At 49.9% G+C, this 21,905-nt stretch overlaps 1 protein-coding gene across 1 annotated transcript in view; it reads left to right on the top strand.

Moving 5' to 3' along the window:
* Positions 1 to 11,503: 11,503 nt before the first annotated feature.
* Positions 11,504 to 21,905, top strand: part of PSD2 (pleckstrin and Sec7 domain containing 2) — a gene marked incomplete at its 5' end in the record, with an annotated part of 41,196 nt that continues 30,794 nt past the window's right edge. Inside the window, 3 exons of the mRNA XM_082063670.1 lie at positions 11,504 to 12,021; positions 17,069 to 17,557; positions 19,010 to 19,204. Of these exons, the coding sequence (XP_081919796.1) occupies positions 11,504 to 12,021; positions 17,069 to 17,557; positions 19,010 to 19,204 (1,202 nt within the window). The remainder of the gene's footprint in view (positions 12,022 to 17,068; positions 17,558 to 19,009; positions 19,205 to 21,905) is intronic.

The raw sequence follows: 21,905 nt of genomic DNA, 5'->3' as shown, positions 1-21,905 counted from the left end.
TCCTTTAGGTTGGAAAAGACTTTTAACATCATGAAGTCTGACTGTTTCAGTCGTATCGGGCAGTGATGTTCCTGGGGGCTGTCGCTCACGTCAGCAGACTTTCCAAAATGGAGACACTCACTCAGAAAATCTTACCAATTCTTTCTGAAGCACCTGTTCTCTTTAAATGAAAGCACAGCAATGCAAACTGGATCTGCTTTGAGCTGGCTACGGGAAGGAAAAAGAAAGCTTGCAGGTTACAGGAAAGTTTGTTCCTGACTGATTATCTGTGCTGCAAGAGCAGAATCATGTCTGCAGAGAGATGTTTGGAGAAAAGGAGGGTTTTGCAGCCTAAATGTGGTCAGTGGTGCTGGGCAGGTGGCTTGCTTTCTAAAAGTAGGTGTCTGCAATACAAACATCTGCAGCTGGAATTGCTGTCCCAGGCTGTGGAGGGCTAGCCAGCGAACACCAGAGTGCAGTTTTCTCACTGAAACACAGACTTTAATACAGCTCAGATGGCGCCTTTGTGCTGGCTCTGGAGGGGCCTGGGGGCTGAGCTCAGCTGGAGATGTCTGCATTCGAGTGAGATGAATCCCACTCAAAGTGCTTTACCATGTGTCCAAGCAAGTTCTGGTACGGTCAAGTTCTGACTCGCATCTCCTCCTGCCATATTAAAGATAATAACAGCACGTCCTAACAGAATAATGAAATCCTGCAAGTATTTTGTTGGTTGGTTGGTTTTTGGGGTTGTTTTGGTTGGTTGGTTGGTTGGTTTGGGTTTTTTTGTTGTTTTGTTTTTGTGGGGGTTTTTTGTTTGTTTCTTTGAGGATTTTTGTTTGATTTGGTTGGTTGTTGTGGTTTTGTTGGTTTGGTTTGGTTCGTTGGGTTTTTTGTGTGTGTGATGGACCAACCCAAAATGTAGGTGGGCCCCAGATCTTTCTAGAGTGAAGGATCCTGGGAGAAAGGAGGGAGGGTGTTCATTCCACTTGCAGAACATACACCTTTGCCAGCTGACAGAATGAGCATGATTGCAACATGGAAGAATGATGTGTCAGTGCATCACACCTCCTTGGTGCTCTGCAACTAATGGACAGTTTTAAGAAGTTCAGTGATCATCTGTTTTACTTTGGAAAAGTATTTACTTAAACCACACTGCCTTCGTAAGAATGTTTCCTGCAGTTTTGAAAGGGAATTTTTGGTCTGAACTGAAAACAGCGGGCTGCATAACTAGTGAGCGTATCTGTAGAGTATTCACTAGGAAAAAGGCCGGTGTTCACTCCCGGTCTGAGATAAAATGATTTTCCTATAGCCTATAGAAGGTGTCCAGGCGGGTTGGAATGTCTGCAGAGAAGGAGACTCCACAACCTCCCTGGGCAGCCTGGGCCAGGCTCTGCCACCCTCACCGGGAACAAGTTTCTTCTCAAATTTAAGTGGAACCTTTTGTGTTCCAGTTTGAACCCATTGCCCCTTGTCCTATCACTGGTTGTCACCGAGAAGAGCCTGGCTCCATCCTCCTGGCACTCACCCTTTAGATATCTGTAAACATGAATTAGGTCACCCCTCAGTCTCCTCTTGTCCAGCTCCAGAGCCCCAGCTCCCTCAGCCTTTCCTCACACGGGAGATGCTCCACTCCCTTCAGCATCTTGGTGGCTGCGCTGGACTCTCTCCAGCAGTTCCCTGTCCTGCTGGAACTGAGGGGCCACAACTGGACACAATATTCCAGGTGCGGTCTCCCCAGGGCAGAGCAGAGGGGCAGGAGAACCTCTCTGACCTACTGACCACCCCCTTCTAACCCACCCCAGGTACCATTGGCTTCCTGGCCACAAGGGCCCAGTGCTGGCTCATGGTCATCCTGCTGTCCACCAGGACCCCCAGGTCCCTTTCCCCTATGCTGCTCTCTAATAGGTCATTCCCCAACTTATACTGGAACCTGGGGTATTTCCTACTCAGATACAAGACTCTACACTTTCCCTTGTTCTATTTCATTAAATTTTTCCCTGCCCAGCTCTCCAGCCTGTCCAGGTTTCTAGATGGCAGCACAGCTTCCAGTGTCACCACTCCTCCCAGCTTGGTGTCACCAGCAAACTTGCTGACAGTCACTCTATTCCCTCGTCCAAATCATTGCTGAATATATTGAATAATACCGGCCCCAGCACTGACCCCTGAGGCACTGCACTGGATACAGGCCTCAACTGGACTCTGCCCCATTGACCACAACCCTCTGGCTTCTTTCCTTCAGCCAGTTCACAGTCACCTCACTACCTGATCATCCAGACCATGTGTTCCTGGGGAACACATAAGCTCACTGTCTCTATGCTTTGGCCTAATTTTTTTGTGGAAGCTTAAGCAACTCCTACCACCTCACGAGGTGGTGACGGTGCAGTCCAGGCTTTCACCCCTACAAGCCTGAGACTGTGACTCTCCCTTGTGAAAAGAAGAGCCAGGTTTGCAAGTTGTCAGTACAAGGAAAGGAATAAAGGAAAAATACCAAGTATATTGTTTTATTTTCCCCCTTTGAGTAACTGCAAAAGAGTGCAAATAAAGCTGTTAAGGATTTTAAAACTGAGCTTTATTGTTTTCTATAAGTGAAAAACTGCCATTGATTCCCCAAGATGAAGTTTTGCAAGAGTCATTTGGTTCTGAATGTGTACTAATTGCTCTGGGGACTCTAATAAAAATTCAAAATAAGAAGCTGTACAATTTGGCTTTAGGAAAAAGTACATTACATGCACAGTGACTTCTGATTACCCAAAGGCTCTTTTTTTAGCATGTAGCTGGTTTATTTTAGTCTGTGGGATATATTTTATCCATGGCCTCTTTTCTACAAGTGAAGGATATAGGACCTGCAGTTTTAACTGTCAGTGATGGACAGAAACCACTGGGACAGTATATTGCCCATGAGCAATGTCCCCATCTCCAGGCAGTGACAGAGTAATAGAAGTAATAGAGAAAAATCCAGAGAAAGGTAGTCAAAATATTCAAGGGACTGGAGAAGCTGTCTTACAAGAACAGGCTAAGAAGGCAGGAACTACAATCTGGAGAGGAGAGGCTCTATGATTCAAACTCACATAAAAACAAGCCTCCGGCCCATAGGAGAAATAAATGAGGGTTTTCACAATGAGAATGATAAAAGGTCTTTATTTTCAGTGGTGTTGAAAGGGCAGAGGTCACAGCAGAGACATAAGAGGGAGGAGAAATACTTCAAATGAAGAGCCATGGCTATGATCTCTCCTTGTCTCCAAGGGTTTGCCTCCTCAAAGAAACCTTGCTGTGCCCATGCACGCACTCTCTGCCCAGGGTAATGTGTTGCACTTGCATTTTGTAAATTCATAGGTGAATTGGATCATGAAAGCTCATCTGTTCCCTTTCACCAGCCACATTATGGATGGGATCAACAAATATAAATCAAATCGCCATGCGGTGTATTCCACTGCTGCTCAATGGGGATGAGAACTCGGAGCACATGGTCTGTCACAGCAGAGGATGTTACTGTAGGTGCTTTAGCCCAAGGATCCCAAGGGCACTCTCCAGTAAGAGTGACCAAGGGAATTTTTGAGCTCTTATAAAACCCAAGCCAAATGCCCAGAAAACAGGTTGGCTTACTAGTGTTTTCCTCTCTAAGAAAAGCAGAAGGCAATTGTAGCAGGCTGGCTGTGAGGAAGATGAGGACGAGATCCAGCTGTAGCTGCGTATGTTGGTGATGGCACAGTTTGCAACAAGGAAAAGGGCCAAGCAGGAAACATCTGCCTGTCACATCTCTGAATTCTTCCCACCACAAAGGCTGCTGCCTAAAACTGCTTTTCACTCTCGCAAAAAGAGGATGGAAGGTGTTTTTCAAAAACCAACATCTTGAGAAAGTTGTGGCCACTTTGCAGTCATCTGAAATGGGGTCCTGGGGCACAGAGGGTGCTGCAGAGGTCTCGCAAACAAGCTGTGAGAGGGGTGTCTTCTGCCTCAAGGATGAAAATAACTTAGAAAGAGCAGGATTAAGGGTTCCTGACCTAGTTGTCTGAGTGTGTGGGACTAGGGATTGCTAAGAGGATGGAGATCCTGAGATGCTCCTGGTTGGGTATCTCTTAGGTTGTATTCATATTGTCCTGAGTGAACCCATCCTGTGGGGTTTTCTCAGGTTGGAGAAGCTGTCCCACAGCCTCTGCCTGCAGCACCACGAGGCAGAGCTGGGCCTGGGCTGGAATAACCCCAGGCAGTGGTATGGGCCAAGGGCTGACTGTGGTATGCGATGAAGGTCAAGTGCATATGGGTCAGCAATGTGCCCTTGTGGCCAAGAAGGCCAATGGCACCTGGAGTGCCTGAGGAAGTGTGTGAGCAGCAGGTTGAGGGAGGTTGTTCCTCCCCCTCTGCTCTGCCCTGGTGAGGCCACATCTGCAGTTCTGTGTCCAGTTTGGGGCTGCCGGTTTAAGGACAAGGAATTACTAGATGGAGTCCAGCAGCAGGCTATGAAAATGCTGAGGGATCTGGAGCATCTTTCTTACGTGGTGAGACTGGGAGAGCTGGGGCTGTTCAGCTGGAGAAGAGAAGCTGAGAGGGATCTTATCAATGCTGATAAATATCTCCAGGGTAGGTGTCAGAGGATGGACCAGACTCTGTTCCGTGGTGCCCAATGACAGGGCAAGGGGCAACGGGCACAGACTGAAACACGGGAGGTTCCATCTGAACGTGAGGAGAAACTTTTTTACTGTGAGGTGCCAGAGCCTGGCCCAGGCTGCCCAGAGCGGAGTGTGGAGTCTCCTTCTCTGAGACATTCAAACCCCCCGGATGTGACCCCGTGTGATCTGCTCTGGTGGCCCTGCATGAGCAGGTGGGTTGTGCTGCATGATCTCCAGAGGTCCCTGCCAAGCCCAACTGTTCTGTGTTTCTGTGATTCTGTGATACGGGGTTGTGTTAGCAAGGGTGCAGCCAGCAGCTTGCGGCAAGGAAGTCTTCCCCTCTGTCCAGGGCTTGTGAGACAACAGCTGGACACCATGTCTGGTGTTGGACCTCCAAGTACCAGAAAGAAATACATGAGTTGAAGCTGTTCATGGGCAAACATGTGCTTCCAGGTATCAGCGTGGCTTCACAAGGCCAAGGGGCTGGTGGCACTTGAGTGCCAACATGGACATCTTCTGTCTTTCCCTTCATGACAGCTGCCTCCCCTATGCACCAGGAGAAAATGTGGACCAAGCTGCTGCTGTGCCCTCCGCACCTGCTTTAAGCACAGTCGCAAGAACTGGCTCATCCGTGTTACCACCAGGACCTAGGCAAGGGCTACAACAACCCTTCTTGGCACTGCCACCACACTGGCAGAGCACAGTGATGTTCTGGGCAAGGTCACCTCTGTAATTTCACTGAAAGACCCAGAAGGATCAGATCTGCTCTGCCCTGCATTTTGCAAACTTACAGGCTGCACACAAGTGGGTGTGAGGCCCCAGCACCCTCCTTCTCCTGGGGTCTGCACCCCATCATATCACAGTGCAGGGCAGCTTGCCTTGCAACTCTTTCCCCTTCATGATGTCCCTCCCTTTCTTTCTAATCTTGACTCTGAGGTTGTCAGATGAGTGCAGGATCCGCTCACTTTCTCCTTCACCTCCAGCACTGCAGGAGCCACATCAGAGTGTGTCCTTCTCCTCCATGTCATCCCTGTGCCTCCTGCTCACCCCTGAACATCCTTGCAGTGCCCCAGACAGGGCTCTCATGAAGGAGCTGCTGCCCCATCTCCGTCAAACCCAAGGGGGTGGGATGCAGAGCAGTGAGGCAAAGCAGGGCTGCAGCACAAAGCAGCCCAGCTTGGCGTGAGCTTGAGGAAAAGCTCATGCTTGACGAAGCAGCAGGATTCTTCTGCAAGCCTTCCTGTGTCACAGCAGCCAAGTGGTTACACAAAACAGAAGTGGGAGCCTTTCCAGTTCCTAACTCAGGGAAGAAAATTAAAAATAAATAATTTCCCACCAGCCATTCAGCTTCAACAAAAGCTGGGAGACTTCCAGAGCCAGTCCCTGAAAGAGCTGCTGTGTGGTTTCCAACCCCTCGCACAATCAGGGCAAACTTTGCTGCATCTCTGCCCAGCCTCCTTGGGACGGGCACTTTCCTGCAGGAGGTGCCAGCTGGGCTTCACTGGCCCCACTGCAAAACCAGCCATCATGCCAAAGTAAATGACAGGGCATTTCTGCTCTCCTACCCCCCTAACCAGCCCTGACCCATCTTTTTGTGGTCCGTGGGCTGTGTAGGGGCAGAGTGGGGCTGGAGCAGGGAACTGGTGGCTGTCCTGCATTGCTGTCCTGTGGCACTGGGCACAGGGCAGTGGTCAGCTGGTGTTGTCAGGATTCTGATAAATGAAGCCAATGGCAGTTGGCTTGCTTGGGTCTGGTGTGCAGGAAAGGGCAGCATCAGAGGGCCACAGGGGATGGGATCTTCAGTCACTTCTCCCTCTCTCCCATCTTATGGGAGAGCAGCAGAACTGGAGAGGAGGTAGAAAGGCTATGGGTAGCACTGGATCAGGGATGCCTTTGCTTCCCTTAGCCTTTCCTACAGCAGTAATATCCTCCTTCCAGAGTGAATCCATGTCCTTCTGCCTATGTGGAAACTACACAGCTGGTCCAAATCATGGAACTGCAACTTAACAACTGTCTACATCTTAGCAGGGCCACAGTAGCCATCAGTGTGAACAGTCCTGTCTGGGACATATGCCAGGTCATTCCCTTTTCTTGCCAGACCCTTTTAATTTTTTTTCCTGTATACTAACCCATGTTGCATTTGCTGGAGGCTGGGAGCAGTGCATGTGGATGGGTCCCTACCCTACCCACAGGACCTGGGGAAGCAGCAGTCACTTGAGAGGATGCCTGAGCCTGCAGAAAGGACGGGACTTATGGCCATGTGAGAATCCACTGCTGAGAACCCAGATATCACCTTCCGGCACTCTACCTGTGCTGGAGAGCGCTTTGCAAAGCAGAAGGGAAAATAAACAAGCAGGGACATGGGGAATATTAGCCTGTGGTCCAACTCAGCCTCCTGTCTGCCAGGCTGTACTGCTTTGGGGAAACAGAAAGGAGCCCCAGAGGGGGACCTCTGAATACCATCCCCCCCGCCCCCTCCTCCTGATGCTGCAATGTGTTCTGTCCCAATGGCCTGGTTGAAGCTGTGGCTGCTTTTGGCCAGATGCTGAGCTGGACTTTGGTGCTTTCTCAGAGCTAACAGAAGGGCATTAAAAATCCATCAGTGGACTCAGTCCAGCATTGGCAACCTTCCAGCTATTTGCTGGAGGCAGATGTGGCAGTTGCAACCAGCTGCTCCACCCTCAGTTGTCTTCCTTTGAGTCCAAGTTGTGGCATCACAACCTGTGTCCTCTTCCCTTGCCCATGTACCGACCCCACACAGCTGGGGAAGGTAGGAGCTCACACATGAGCCCTACCACATACAGATGTCTCATGGGGTTGTAGAGTGGGAGACACCCTCTGCAGCTAACGTGGGACACACTGCCCAGGCTGCATGGTTGAGTGTGGCAGGAGTCAGCTGCACGACTTCAGTCCAAGGCATTATCATGGGCAGTTGAGAACAGAGCCATGGCTCATTATAACCCAACCTGCCTGTTCCTCTGGAGCTTCTGAGAAGCTTCAGCCACCCATAACCTGGGTGTGCTTCAAGTGACTGTCACCACAAGCATGAATCGGTGACTTGTTGGATAATTTATCATGGGCAATCAGCTTGCCTGCAGACTTTGGGTGCACGTGACAGCCTCTATACATGTGTGTCCAATGGATGATAGATCCACCCAGGAGACATACAAGTCTCAGAGGGGTTAAGAGGCTGTAAGAGGCCTGGATCTCTCCCCCTGGCTCTGCTCAGAGCGGTACACTGGAAGCTGGGAGCTGATGGTCTCACTGGCTCAGTGATTCATACTCCCAGGTTGTCCAGCTCCCAGTGCCTCTTCTCCATCGAGAACCCAGGCCAAGGAACAGCATGCCTAAAGATTTAACTGTTGACTTCTCAACCCTTCTTCCAGACCATGAATGTCCCAGTTAGACTTCACAGAGGGTAAAACAGAGTAGGCATAATGCAGTAGTTTATATGAAGCAAATGTTAATATTTTTTTATATTAATAATGTAAGTTGGTTTAAGTTAGGAGAGACGGATGGGACATCACACTTTCTAAGGTTTGCCAACATTTCTTATGTAGGCCTGTCTCCTAACTCCATTTAGCTTCCTGTTTTCTGATTGCATGTAGCTGTGTCAAGCTGTAGGTATTGGACTGGAATTTGGCTTGGGTCGTGTCTGGTTCCTACTTGAGTTTTTGTATGAATGACAGGGAGATGGGGAATTTCAGCCCAAATCCTTTGGCTGGTTTTAAAAAATGTGAACTCAAAAAAGCCACATTATTCATCTTATGTTAAGAAAAAGGCCAGCAAAGCTGTGCTGGAAAGGTTCCTCCAAAGAGTTGAGTATTGCCTCTGTGTTGCATATCTGTATTATGCCTTGACTATGGGAAAGTCAAAATTTCGCCCATGTTAGGATTTCAGCATTACTCAAGATTGCAGTATGGTCATGCCCAGAAGAATCTTGGTAGTTCTGCAGGTAAATTCCTTGAAGATGCTGCACTGGCTTGGTGCTGCTGCCAGTGCATGGGAAGACCAAGTGCCTGGGACTGATTTTCTGTCCTGGATTTGGTAGGACACAGATTTACAGGTCTTTCCTCTTCATTTGGGATGGGAGAAGAACAGGCAAGAGGAGACTTGGGCCACATGTGTGAACCTGAGGACTGTCCCTGGGGAGAGGGCTTAGGTCCTGTGGGTAGGATACTGATGTGCTGATGTCCCAGGAGTTCTGGCCTGGCCTTTCTCTTGTCAGGAAGGATGACGAAGGCCCTCAAGCCTAAGTCCAAGAGAAGTTGTAAGCAGATCTCTCCAAAGGGACTTGACACAGATATCTGCTGCCAAGCTCCTCCATGGGCTGTTTCTAGCCATTGGAAAGCAGGTGGCACATCTAGGGCCTGATCCATCCAGCCTGAGGTAGACCTCTAACGGTGCACAGGTGATTCTGCCTTGTCTGCCTGTCTCCATCAACTCTATAGCAAGCCTGGCCTCCTAGCTCAGGCAGTTGTCTGTAGATGACACACCATCTGTGATGACCAGACATATTTCTCCAGCCTGGGGTCACCTCATGGAGGGGCGTATATATCCCCTTGCCATTCTGCATTGTACAGTATGCTCTGCAAAGGAATTATCACTGCATCAATGATTTTGATAGTTCAGATTTGCTTACAGTTAGCTCAAAGACTTCTAACATGGCTCTTGCTTTGTTGATGGGACTGGGGAGGATCCATCAGTAACACAGATGTCTTCCTCTGTGGATCTGGCAGACAAAATTTGACATTCAGTGAGCTTATTTTCAAGTTTCTCCTGAATCCTGCAACCACGTAGACCCTTCGCTCTGCTTTAGTTGGTCAGGGGGCATTTCATAAAGACAAAATTCAGAAGCCCTTTCTAAGGATTACTCCTGCACTTGGCTGTTGCACTGCCATGGCTCAAAACCAGGGAGGACCATAGTCTGCAGAGGAAAGACCCCTTGCTGTGCTCTGCAAAGAACAGGCCATGGGGTGGGTTTGGGGAACAACCTGATATGGAGCAGCAGCAGGGTGGCAGGAGACCAGTGAGCTTCTCCTCTGCAGCCTGGGTCTCACGTTCTCTGGTCCCTTGTTACAGGCAGGGATCGTGCACGTGTCGGAAGTGCCTGACTGCGCCTAGTGCAATAGGTGCGGGGATGCTGCTCGCTCCGTGACAGCAGGGGATGCACACTGCACGTGGAAAAAGGTAAAACTGTCAGCGTTGCCTTGAGGAGGGACCTGCCTGATCTCACAACTGTGGCATGTGCAGCCTTTGAGGAGCACTTCTCCCCAAACCCATCCTGTGTGGGGCTGGGAACTCCCCAGTGCACTACATGTCCCAGCTGTGGGAAGCAGGACACAAAGAGTGGGCCAGATCCTGGGTCCAGGATTGTCTGGGATGTGGGACTGGAGCAAAGTCAGACGTGGATTTGGGTTCTCCTTGAGAACTGTCCTACTCAGCCAGCTCCTCAGTTTGTACCTGTGTAGGTCTGCCCAGACCCAGGCCATACCTGGGTGTTTGGTGTTGAATTCCAGCTCTCTCTTGCTCCTTGCCCAAATGCAGAGCGATCAGCAGCAGGGAAGAGGCCGCCAACATCTCCACAGGGCAAGGTGTTGTAAGAGCAGAGCCAGCTGCAACCCAGCACCTCTTGTTACCAAGAACCAGTAGAGCCCTGCACTGATCAAGCAATTAGTGATTTTACTACTAATGAGAGCTGCAGTTCAGCAAGTCAGAGCCCCCAGAGCCCATTGCTGACACTCATGGCTTCTCAGAGGTGATGTATAATCCCTGGATTATAAAGAGGGAAGCTGAGACAGGGAGTTTAAACAATCAGCTTGATATGTGAGTTAGGAACAGAATTAGGGGGAGAATGCATCTGCCTGCTGGAATGATTAACCATGCTTGCTGTACAGGTGAATATAGATGTTGTTTTAAAACAAAACCAGCTGTTATCATGGCTCAGCCTGAGCACTGTACAGAAACTCCTGCTTCCAGAAGACATAATTTCTGGTGGGACTTAATTGCAGCTGCAGAGATTACAATGGAGAAAAGCTTGCATGGTACTGTGGGGCTACAGCCCATGACTAAGGATGGTGCTTGTAAGACCTGTAAACTTTGCATCAATGGGCGTGTTCATCAGTAAGCTGCCTTTCTATCTAAAAACTGCTTCATATTTGGTGCAATATAGTGTCCTTCCCTTGCTACAGAGAGAGCATCACAGGATATATTCAATAAGGATGCTTTTGCCAGAGTCCTGGCTGGCAGCTTATGACACCCTTCAGCAGTACCTGTGTGTCAGGAAAAGAGAAGTGTTACCCTGGCAGGCAAGAAGCTCTGCAGAAATCCAGAGTCAGCAGGGAGAATCACACAGGTTGGAGCATCACAGCTACTCAGAAGTGTTAAAACAAAGAACAAAAAACCACACCTGTCTCCTATTTCTCATATTTCTAGCATGCAGGCAATACTTGGGAAAAGCACCCCAGTAGCCAGCCTGGGAAAGCGGCCATGCCATGTTCCCGTGCCCAGGCCTGGGCAGCTGCCTGGCACAGCTGGGGCACCAACAGCTGGTGCAGGGCTGTCTGAGGGTTCTGGGAGCCACAGGAGAAGGTGGGTGCCCAGAGTCTGGGTTGCTCAGGACCACAATGGCACATTTTCCTCTCTGGGTCTCACTGTGCTGGGTAAGGAGCACTAGTATTTGCAAAAGGAGCAATCCCCAGTATGGTCCTTCCTTGCTTTTATACTAAGGGGTTGAGAGCGGTGGGGGAAATTTTCCTGTACTCTGCTTCAAACTGCCGCCCTTCTGAGCTGCTATCAACAAGCCCCTGCCTTTATGACAGCCCTCGCAGGCGCTAGTGACGTGGTTTCTCTTCCGTTGTAGGTAGTGCCGAGCCTGAGCTGAGGGAGCCCGTAAGCGTTGGGAGAAGAAGCAGAATATGAGCGAGAACAGCCACTTTCCATGGTCTGCTGCAGATCGCTGTGAGCTGCATTCCTCGGGCTCGCAGCCGGCCATGCTGGCCTGCGGCGGCGGGGAAGAGCAGCTCAGCCTCCCACAGCCCGCCAGCGGGAGAGCCAGCCCCTGGGACGATGCTCAGCCCTCGCGAGGAGCCGAGGGGGAGCGCGGGGGCCAAGGGGACGAACATCTGGAAGCGTCGGCGGAGCTGGGCGAGGCGCAGGGCGCGCGGGGACTGGGGACGGACGCTGCCAGCGAGAGCGGCGCTGAGGACGGGCCGGCTCTGGCGAGCAGCGCGGACACGGAGCTGGCTGCGGGGCAGGAGCAGACGTCACCGCAGCAGCGGGACAGCAGCGTGCCCAGCCAAAGCTGTGTGGACACGGGGGAGAGGGGATCCCCACGCCAGGAGGTGCCCAGCGAGGCCCTCAGCAAGGAGCGGTGGCACAGCGTCCTGGGCTCCTCAGAAGCATTAAGTGCCGACGAACCAGAGGAACAGCTTGGGTGAGTGTGAAACCGTTATAACATCGGCTCAGTGCTGGTTTACCTGTGTTTTTTCTCAAGCCTCCTTGGTTGAAGTTACTCTGCTCTGTGTGTAACTCATCAGTTTAAAAAGCTGCAGCTGCCCTCATGGCTGACTGTGGCTTTTCGTGCTTTTTCTCTCTGGGCTTCTCACACTGATTTTCCATGTTACAAATGAAGAAAAGCTGTGACTAGAGCCAGTGCCTGCCCACAGAGGCACGAAAGCGAAGGAAAAGCTTCAGGGCTCTCAAGAGTGCTGTGCAGTGGTTGTGCTCACTTTGGGTGTGTCCCACTTGTAATTTGGAGATTCAGCTGCAGCACTTTCAGCAGAGTTACCTGAGATAACTTAGGACAAGCACAAAAGCCAGGGGATGATGAGGAGCGGGGTTTGTCCAGTAGCCTGGTGTGCTGTGGAAGTCCCTGGCCGCGTGGCTTACTCTGGCAGTCCCTGGGCTAGTGGGTTGCAGCTTTGCATCCAAAGGACCGTGCTCCATTAGTAAGGGAAGGCAAGGCACTGAGCTTTGCTCCCTGCTGCACTTGTGGCAGGTGTTACCAGCACCTGGGTGGCACAGCGAGAAACAAGAGACATGAGTGTCATCCTGTTTTCAAGTGCCTGAGACAAACCAGCATGTGTGCAATGCCGCCTCTGTACTGACAGCCTGTTTCCATGGGAGAACTTTCCAGGTGGGGGATGCTGACACCAGTGCAGTGTCCACAGCTGATTTTATGCCTCTGCAGATGCCTGGACTCCCTGGGGCTGTGCAGATTGGGGGCTGAACAGAAATGACTGGTCACTGGGATGAAGTGAGGTGCTTCCCGTGCCGTTCCTATGGGAGGAGTACAGATGCTTCACTTGGCCACCAGAAGTCATCTAGGGGTCTGTATTGTAGCCAGCTGGGGTTTATGGCCGCTGTCAATCTTATGGCCCTGCCTATGTACCTAGCCTGGCACAGGAGAGATGCTGAAAGCAGGAGGGGGCTGGAGACGAGCAGCAGGAGTTGATGCAGAGAACTATGGCCTTCTTAAGAAAAGGTGTGAAAGGGATGGAGTGGCCAAGAGGGGCCTGTGAATCACCTCCTAGTCTAGTGCAGGCTTCAGGCTGAGCCATTTGTTTGGAGCGCTGTCTGGAGCACAGGCAGGGGTGTCAGCAGATCTGGGAAGCCACACAGTGTGTGGGCTCACAACAGGCATCCCCAATTCTTTGTGTCTCTAGTGTTGAACATGCTCTCCTTTAAAAAGCTGGTGGTTTGACGTGCCCAAGGCCCCCAGCAAGAAGGAGCATCACTGTTTCACCAAGAACAATTGAAGGTGTTAAAGATCTGCTGATGTCTGCTGCTGTCCAGACAGCTGGAGGAGTCCACCCCCAGGCAGGTCCCACAGGCCCTCTAACAGTCAGGTCTTGGATGTCTGAAAGTCTCTCAGGTTGCAACAGAATTGTATTTGGTTGGTATGTGGCAGAGACTGAGTTCAAGATGAAGCTAAGGGTGGTCAGTGAATGCTGCTACAATCACTGGAAGTGCAGTTATTTTAAGATACTAGCGCGTGAACTGGGAGAAGCGGCAGGCTGAGGATTTGGCAATGATGCAACTTGACTGGGCTCTGTATGCACAGCCCATGATCTTACAATAGAAACATATTCACTTGGATAGCAAATAAATCTTTCGAGAAGCTGAATGCACCAGGGACAAGTCACACACTATATTAAAAGGCAGAAGGGCAGCTGGAAAACTTCAGGCACACAGCTGGAAGATGGGAAACACTTTTTACCTGCGGATCAGGTTAGCTCGCTGTGTTCGAGCTCCTTAGTACTTTGACCACCTGTATTTAGATTAAATGTGGCTGGGCCAAATACAGCATGGAGCTGGTCTTTCTTGGCCATAGATGACTGTCTGGCTGTCCTAGATCAATGTGGGTCAGGAGTAACAAAGCTGACAGATGGAGTGAGGCACTGGGAAGTCACTGTCATCCTGCATTGTCTCTGGGTTTCCCCAGGTCTTTTTTTACTCTCCTTCACTATGTCGCTGTTTCTGTTATGAGCCTGGAGTTTCTCTGTCTCTAGCCTAATGTTTTACTGATAAGCAGTCAACTATTAATTCCTGGGGAATAAATCACTCATCATCATCTGCTTGTCATCATCCACATGTTGGTGCTCATATGATGCATTTTGTCCTTGGATCTTGAAGTATTTTACAAGGCGGGGTTGAGTATTGCTCTTCCCACTGAACCAATGGAGAATTAAAGGAGAAAATGTCATCCAAGGTCATTGATTCCTTTGTGGATCTGGAGAAGGAAACCATGAGTGCCCTGCTGATGGGAGATTAGTGCACCTATGCAGGAAGTGGTTGTTAAAAGAAGTCAAGGAAATAGAGCCAGAACTTTAGTGCTTGTGCGGCAGTTTGCATTAACTGAATCCCTTTTACCCGCTTTCTGGTCTATCCCATGGCATCCATTGGCATTCCAATGTACCATTTGTCCAAGCCCCCTTTTCCTGTCGTTGTGGCTGTGTTGCCTGGAGGTCTTTCTTTCCCAGAAGTCCTCCACATTGGCCCTGCTGATCTCAGGAAGTTTGCAGCTCTGCAGTCAAACTGAGAGCTTCACCACTGAATGATTTTCTCTGTTTCCAGCCCTGTGAAATCATGCAAAAAGGTCAAACTTGTTAACAGAGGAATCCCCACCTTTCACTTGTAGATGTACTTAGTATCTCTAGGTTTGGAACAGCTGCCTTTGCCCACACCTTTCCTCCTATGGCAACATATAGCTGTTGAGCAATTCAACGAGATAAATTTCCAGAAAACCTTTGAAGAAAGCCTACAGTGCGCAGGCAAGAAAGTCTCAATTTCCATCCTGCCCTTCTCTGACAGGCCTCCCCATTCCACCAACACAACAAACTAGGTTTTATTTTATTACAACTAATTAACCAGTGAGAAGTGAAATGTAAACAACTCAGTGCATAAAAATCCAGTACGGTTCAGCTGCAATAATAACCAAGTGCATTGCTCCGCATGCCTTGCCGTAAGCAATAAAACAGCATTTCAGAGATGACTGGGGAAAGCAGCACAGGCAATTAGATGCAGTGTTGCTTCAATGGACTTACAAAACCTTGTGATTACAATGCAAATAAATATACGGCTCCTTATTTAAGTAAAGCAATTACCTTCCCTGCTGTGTAATATGTACGCAGCACTTCTCTTTGGAAAGGCTGTGTCAGGTTCATTCACATGAGCGAGATCTTTCACTATCTCCCACCTTAGCCTGGCTTTGCTTGAATTAAATGCAGGTGGTGCTTCTGGGCTGTTGTAAGCTATAGAAAGTCTCTTTGTCCTCCATCTTTTCTGGGGCCAGACAAGGAGAAATGTGATGTTCCTGATTTGTTGATGGCCACTGACCCATCCAGGACCATGGCTCCTGCCCTGGTCTCTGAGGTCTGTCCCACACAGCCTTTGCTGAAGCATTTGTAGGGACACAGCCTTTCTTCACTGCCTGCTGTACGAGGCTGGGCTCAAGTGATAAATAAAGGGCTGGAAAATACAAGCTCTGTGGTGTGAGCAGTTAATGGAAATGACTCTGTTTGGTGTGGTGAGAGTGGGGGACCTGTCTGGCTTGGAGCAGTGTGAGATCTGCTAAGTAATATCTAGGAGGTGCAGGGTTTGATGGCTCTTGATGGTCTTGATACCCAAAAGCAGCCAGGAGAATACCTACAGGCTCAGCTGCAGTGCACAACAGCCCTGGAAACACGTGCTGTGCACCAAACCTCATGGTGACGGGCCAGGGCATGCCCTCCTGCACAAAGACATGGTGGTGATGGGAGTGAAGTGATGCAGTGTGACGGTTCTCTTGGAGAACCTGGGGAAACCACAAAGGCCCTGGGTTTTTTCTTGGTCTGGGGAGGACACAGACCATCTGTAGGGAAGGTGACGTGGAAGTTTACTGGGGGTAGGAGCTGTTGCAAGAAGTTTGACAATGGAACAAGCTGCCAAGACAGGTCTCTAATTCCCCATTGCTGGGTGCAATTGAGGCTGTAAAGCCCTTCCTGTCACAAGTGGATGAAGTTTTTCAAATTCTTCCTGCATTGTGGAAGAGGGGAGTGTTTTCTGTACATGAAGTAATGGCCAGGCACTGCAGTTCACACTGTAGGGATGGATGGATTTACAAAGACAAGCATTCCTGAGGACGAGGGTCCTTTGGGCTGCAGCAGATAGTCTGAGGAGCTGCTTCTGTCTCTCTCATTTCTGCTTATGTCTGGTCTGCTGCATGGCCAGCTCTGATGAACTGGGTGAGAGTTTTCTTAAGCCCTGACCTCCTGGAGTCAAGGGATTATGTGGGTCTACAGATTTATGTAGCTGCAGATCTAGGTTTGAAAACATCTCCAATGGCTCAGACATCAGAGGAGACCTTTAAAGGGTGCAAAAACTAGTTGTCAGGGTCTGTCAGGTCTCATGAATGTAGCATAAGCCACACATGGTGTCTCCCTCCTCGCACAGCCCTTCAGGTGGGTTTGTCTTGCTTTCTGCTGTGCTGGTATCCTCTGTTCCTGCCACAGCTCACCAGCCCGCTGGCCTGGCATCCAGCATCATGAAGAAGGGAAGACAGCGTGGCATAGCTGCATCATGAGACCCTGACCTGCTTGGGTTCCTCAGACTCTTGGGACATATAGAAATTTGAAACCTGAGAGTACTGATTTGTCTTCTCTTCTTCAAGGGCTTTCACCCTGGCACGTTAGAAGCAGAAGAATCTACCTTTGTTCAAATCCTCCCCCAAATGCACTTTTCTTGCAGAAATGAGGGACTGGTAGCTGACTTGTGCCCACTCCTCACTGCCACAATGGGGCTATTGGCACCTCTGTCATTGCATCCTTCCCTTTCTGTTAGTTGTCCACTTTATCACCTCTCACGCTATGACTATCTTTGGTTGTTGTGGATTCATGGGGTGAGGAGATCACTGTTGGCAGCATCCATTTCTCCTAGTTCCAAGTGGAACACTGCAAGCAATGACCTTGACAATACTTTCTACATTTCCCCTTTTGGTCCAGGTTTGCTTCTGGGGATGTCAAGCTGAGCTCCAGTGAGGATGACAAGGAACATTTTCAATTCAAAGACATCAGGGACGGGTTCAGCTCAACCTTTGAGAAGATTGTTGAGTCTGACCTTATGAAAGGTACATACTACAGCAGCTTGGACTCTTTGGACGTCCTCTCTCTCACAGATGAGACAGACAGCTGCGTCAGTTTTGAGGCCCCACTCACCCCATTGATCCAACAAAGGGTCAAGGAAAGCTCAGAACTCTTGGAGCAAAAACTGGTAGCCCAGCAGAGAGAAGCCCTTGACCACATGGCTGCTGACAAGCAAGAGCAGGCAGCAGCAAAGCCAGCGGAGGGGGATTTTGGGAGCCCTCTCAGACACTCAATTACCAGCAGCAGGTCGGAGAATGTGCTGAGTCGGTTGTCCTTGAAGAGTATCCCAAATGGGTTCCACGTGGAAGGATCAGAGGAAGATACAACCAAGATCATCAACTCCATCAGGTAAGGCAGGCTGGGAATTCACCAGGCAAGGGCTCCTTCTCTTATGGGGTCCCAGTCCAGGGGCAAGGCTCAGAGGACATGACAGAGATGGAGCTGCTATTTTTTCCCCTTGGTGCATCCTCTCATGTGCTGTCATGGCAGAGAGGCCAAACACCAGCAGGAATATCTTTCCTATGCATAGGTTAGGAATGCAGTTGGGGACCAAGGTCTCATGGCATTAAACCAGCCAGTCCCTGCAGGCCTGTGGCTGAGCCCTCCCTGTTCTCAAACCCAGGACCACAAATCACTTCTCGGTCTTTTGGCTAAGATCAAGTGTAAATTCTGTGAGACTGCAGATGAGCTCCTATAGGAGCCCTGTGAACCCAAGAGAACCCCGGGCTCAGCACTTTGTGTTCACGTTTGCTTTGGAGGGCACCGCCATTCCTCTGGCTGCTCACAAATCCTGTTCATTCTTATAGCAGGCAAAGCTGGGTCTCCTCTGGGCAGACCATCACCTTGTCTGCCTGACATCTGCAAAATCCCTTGGCAGGTTAGAGACAGTCAGGCACACTCCCAAAAGCGCTCTGAAGTGCAGGGAAACCTCAAGGTTTTGCTTAGAAATGGAAACTCCTGTAGAGTCTCCCCTAAAGGTTCTTCTGCAGGCAGTAAGGAGGTCAGCAGAACTTCATCCTCTAGACCAACTTGGATCCAAATCATCATCCCTTGGAGGCAGCAGCTCATCTGCATGGCACTTCCTTGAATGAGGAAGCCAGGTGACGAGCAGCCAGGTCACAAGAGAGCTGGAGTGAGGTAGTTGTCCAGGTAGCTATCTGGCCTTCAGTGAGTCACACTGCCCAAAAATGTGTGAATAGGCACCATGATGCCATAACTGGCCTTGGGCAGGAAAATAAAGGGACACAGGCTCACCTACATGGTGCCAGTGGGGCTTCTCAGTGTGTTTTCTGCAGGAACAGCTGGCTATGACACCAGTCCACAGCTGGGAGAGGAGCAGCCCACCAGTGACAGCAGGTCTGGTGCCAGTCCCCTCTGCACAATTTGTGCAAATTCGGTTTCTCATCCTTGGCAAATAATCTGCACTGAAAAGCATACCCTCTATCCCCAAAATTTACTGAATGTCCACTGTTCTGAAAGATCTTAGTAACTCTTTCCATACCAGTGGAGAGAGAGGAAGCTTAAAAAGGTGTTGGAGCTGCTTGCTTAGAAAGGATATGTCCTAATTTCTTGCGGAAAAGTCACCTTCTCTTCAATATTTTTCTACAAATTTGAAATTAAACTGTACTATTTCATTTTACCTGAAATGAAAGAGGATTTGTCCCGTGTCCAGTTCACAACTGTCTTGTTGTTTTTTCATATTTTTTTGGTTAGGACAAGAAGAAATCAAAATGTGGTATTTTTTGTGGGTTTCATCAGGTCTCATTGCTGCTCCTTGAATTGTTTCTTGTTTCTGTGTAGCGATGCCAGCTTGAAAGACGCACTGTCAGACTCTGACTCTGACATGGGCAGCACGGAGCAGCTCGACCAGGGCAGTACAGACACCTTGGCCAACGGCTGCAGGGCGGATAGCGAGGCCGCCAAGAGACTGGCCAAGCGCCTCTACAACCTGGAAGGGTTCAAGCGCTGTGATGTGGCACGCCAGCTCGGGAAAAAGTAAGTAGGGCTTTGGGTTGCAGTCAGCCCTGCAAGGGGTTGACTGAGATGGCAGTGGTACTCGCGGCCAGCAGAAGCACAGCTGTGGTGGGGAGGGTCTGCGGGAGCACTGTTGGTGGTGCTGGGACGACAGGACAAAGGCAGGAAGGGACAAACCTGCTGTTACAAGGGCTTACTGAATGGATTCAGGACTGCTTGACATCCATCCAGTTGAAACTCGTCCAAGTCTGATGCCCTTGCCGTCTGAATCCTACAGGTTGCTTGCATGTATTGGGCATTAACTTCCACAAGCTGCTGCCTGCCAGAACCAAGGGCTTCCTGTGTTTGGTAAGGGCCCAGCAAGACCACCCCCCCAAAAAAGCACTCCACAGGCCAAAGAGTTTGGTATCCCAACCTGTATCTGCACTGGGCTCCCTGCCACTCCCCAGGTTTATTATGTTTGCACCCCAAAATCTTCTTGCTGCAGTGCCTGCACCATCCTCCTGACCCAGTAGGTACAGATGGCATGAAGGGTTTGGTGGAGAGCCGAGTAATACACACCAGAGGTCTAAGCACCTCAGTTGGCAGATTTTCCTAAGACAGAAGGGAAATAAATATTTATTCAAAAGTGGGAGAGTTACAGAGATTTCTAAGAGAGAGAGTAACAGTAACGAGTGTAGCAGGAACAGATTATTTTAGGATGCCAGTGGGTGTGAGGACACCAATCCCCATCATCCTCCTGGATCAGATATACCTATGTTGCTGGGAATTTTTTGTGTGTGTGTCCTTGAACCATCTCTCTCCTGTCCGCATCAGTGGGATAAACCAGTGCCTCAGTAATACAAAGCTTTCAGTACTAAGGATCATCTGTGACTCCCAGTTTAGTCCTGGGATAGAAGCCCATGAATGATCTTCTGGAGAGGCTCTTTGTATCACCTGGCAGCATCCCTGTTCTTCTCTTTCGATGTGGTTCTTGTAGCAGGTGCATTGTTGGTTGCTGCTGCCTCAGATCTAACTTCCTTCTCCTTTCTTGCAAATTTGCCACACAGGTTCACTGAGGGGGTTAAGTTTCAAGCAGTGGGTCTCTGGGGGTGCATCTGAGTGTGTCCCTTTGCTAGTTCCTGCAATCCTCACGCCTCGGGAAGCTGTTTGGGAATTGACACGCAGCCTTTGAAAGAAAACTTTTGTTTTGATCAGCTGGTTTTTGATGTCTGAATCATTTCCCAGCACAAGACCTGGATAGAGCTGCGGGCTCTTGGACCAAGCGGGTGGATTTGCAGAGCAGGACAGGAAGAAGGATGAGGATGGGTGTGTTTTAAGTTGGTCTTGCTCACTTAAGACAATGTAAGACCAGCCTACAGTGGTGAGAGCAGGGTAAGTTTAAGGTGGGTTGGCTAGAGGGTTGTTCAAAAAAGTGAAATCTCATTTAAAAGATTTTTAGCTCATTTTAACCTTTTTTTCCCTTTGTGCACATTAGCATTTTTCTCAAAAATATTAAGAAAAAAGCCAAAACCAAAACCAATTCACCGCTGTCAAACAAGTAGAAAAGGCTTCACGAGCAAGGAAATGGAGATTGGCTCTCTCCAAATAGTTTATTTCCAGGTGACACAATGCTGTGAAGTTAACCTCAAATCCAGAAATTACCTTCTCTCTGAAGAGCATGTGTTTTGGCAACTGAACTCTCCATGGAAGCTTCTTGTTCCTGGATTTGTCTGTGGCATTGTCTCAGCTCCGTCCCTACCCACAGTCACCCATCTCTTGCTGGACGGAGACTGAACTGTCTCGGCTCTCAGACCATGAAGAAGTTAGTGCCAGGAGCTCCCTCACAGGGTTTCCCAAGAGAGCACCGTGCTCACAAAACCGCACAGGCAGCAACAGAGCAGAGTTTCAGCATCTCAGTGTTTGTTACCCCTGGGGTGGCTTGCTGGACATGTCCCCATGGGAAGCACCTCACTGTTCTTGTGGGGATGTCTCTGTCATGTCTGAACTGCATGGTGGAAGTGTCACCCATTCCTGAAGGAGGGACTGGAAAATATAGAGAGAGAAAGCCAATGAAACCAGAAGCACTTAAACCCTCCTCAGTGTAGGCCGTGGTTTGACCTGGCCAGTGTTGGAGCTCTGTGTCCCAGGCATATCCAGAGCATGTTCACTGGCTCTGGAGCTCAGGAAGAAAGAATGTAATCAATGTCATGGAGCCCCTGGCTAGACACAGGGGTTTGTTGCTTCTTGGGGGTTGGCTGCCTTCAGGTGTCCTGTGACACCACCAGTTCCCTCGGCACGGCCGGCAGTCCCTGCCCGGAGCTCTCCCAAGCAGAGAGGGTCCAGGTGAGGCACATGGGCAGGTGTCATGGGCCCCCAGGCTGGGGACTGTTAGCACAGACCACTTGTCCTAGGGGTCACAAATCCCTTACGGACTCCTGGCCTTCAGCAAGACCCCGTGAGCTGGAGGACAGGCAGAAAGGCCTGCCTGGCTGCCCTGACAGGAGACTGAAGGGGAGCTCCCACCCACCTTCATCCTGCATTACTATAGATCTAGTTAGGAATGTAAATTAGGGTGTAGCTCCCACTGTAGTCCATGGAGACATCTCAAGAGCAATTTAGCTCACTCAACTCTGTGCTGGGCTATAGACATGCCAAGTCTTTTGGCTTTAGGGAACCTTGGGCAAGGCGGATCCTTGAAGCCCAGCTTGAGGTTAAGTGGGAGTCAGACACCGTTCTCCCC

The sequence above is a fragment of the Streptopelia decaocto genome (genome assembly GCF_964273445.1).
Source record: "Streptopelia decaocto genome assembly, chromosome: 12".
Lineage (NCBI taxonomy): Eukaryota > Metazoa > Chordata > Aves > Columbiformes > Columbidae > Streptopelia > Streptopelia decaocto.
The sequence above is the reverse complement of the archived record's forward strand: the minus strand, read 5'-3'. Positions and strand labels throughout refer to the sequence as shown.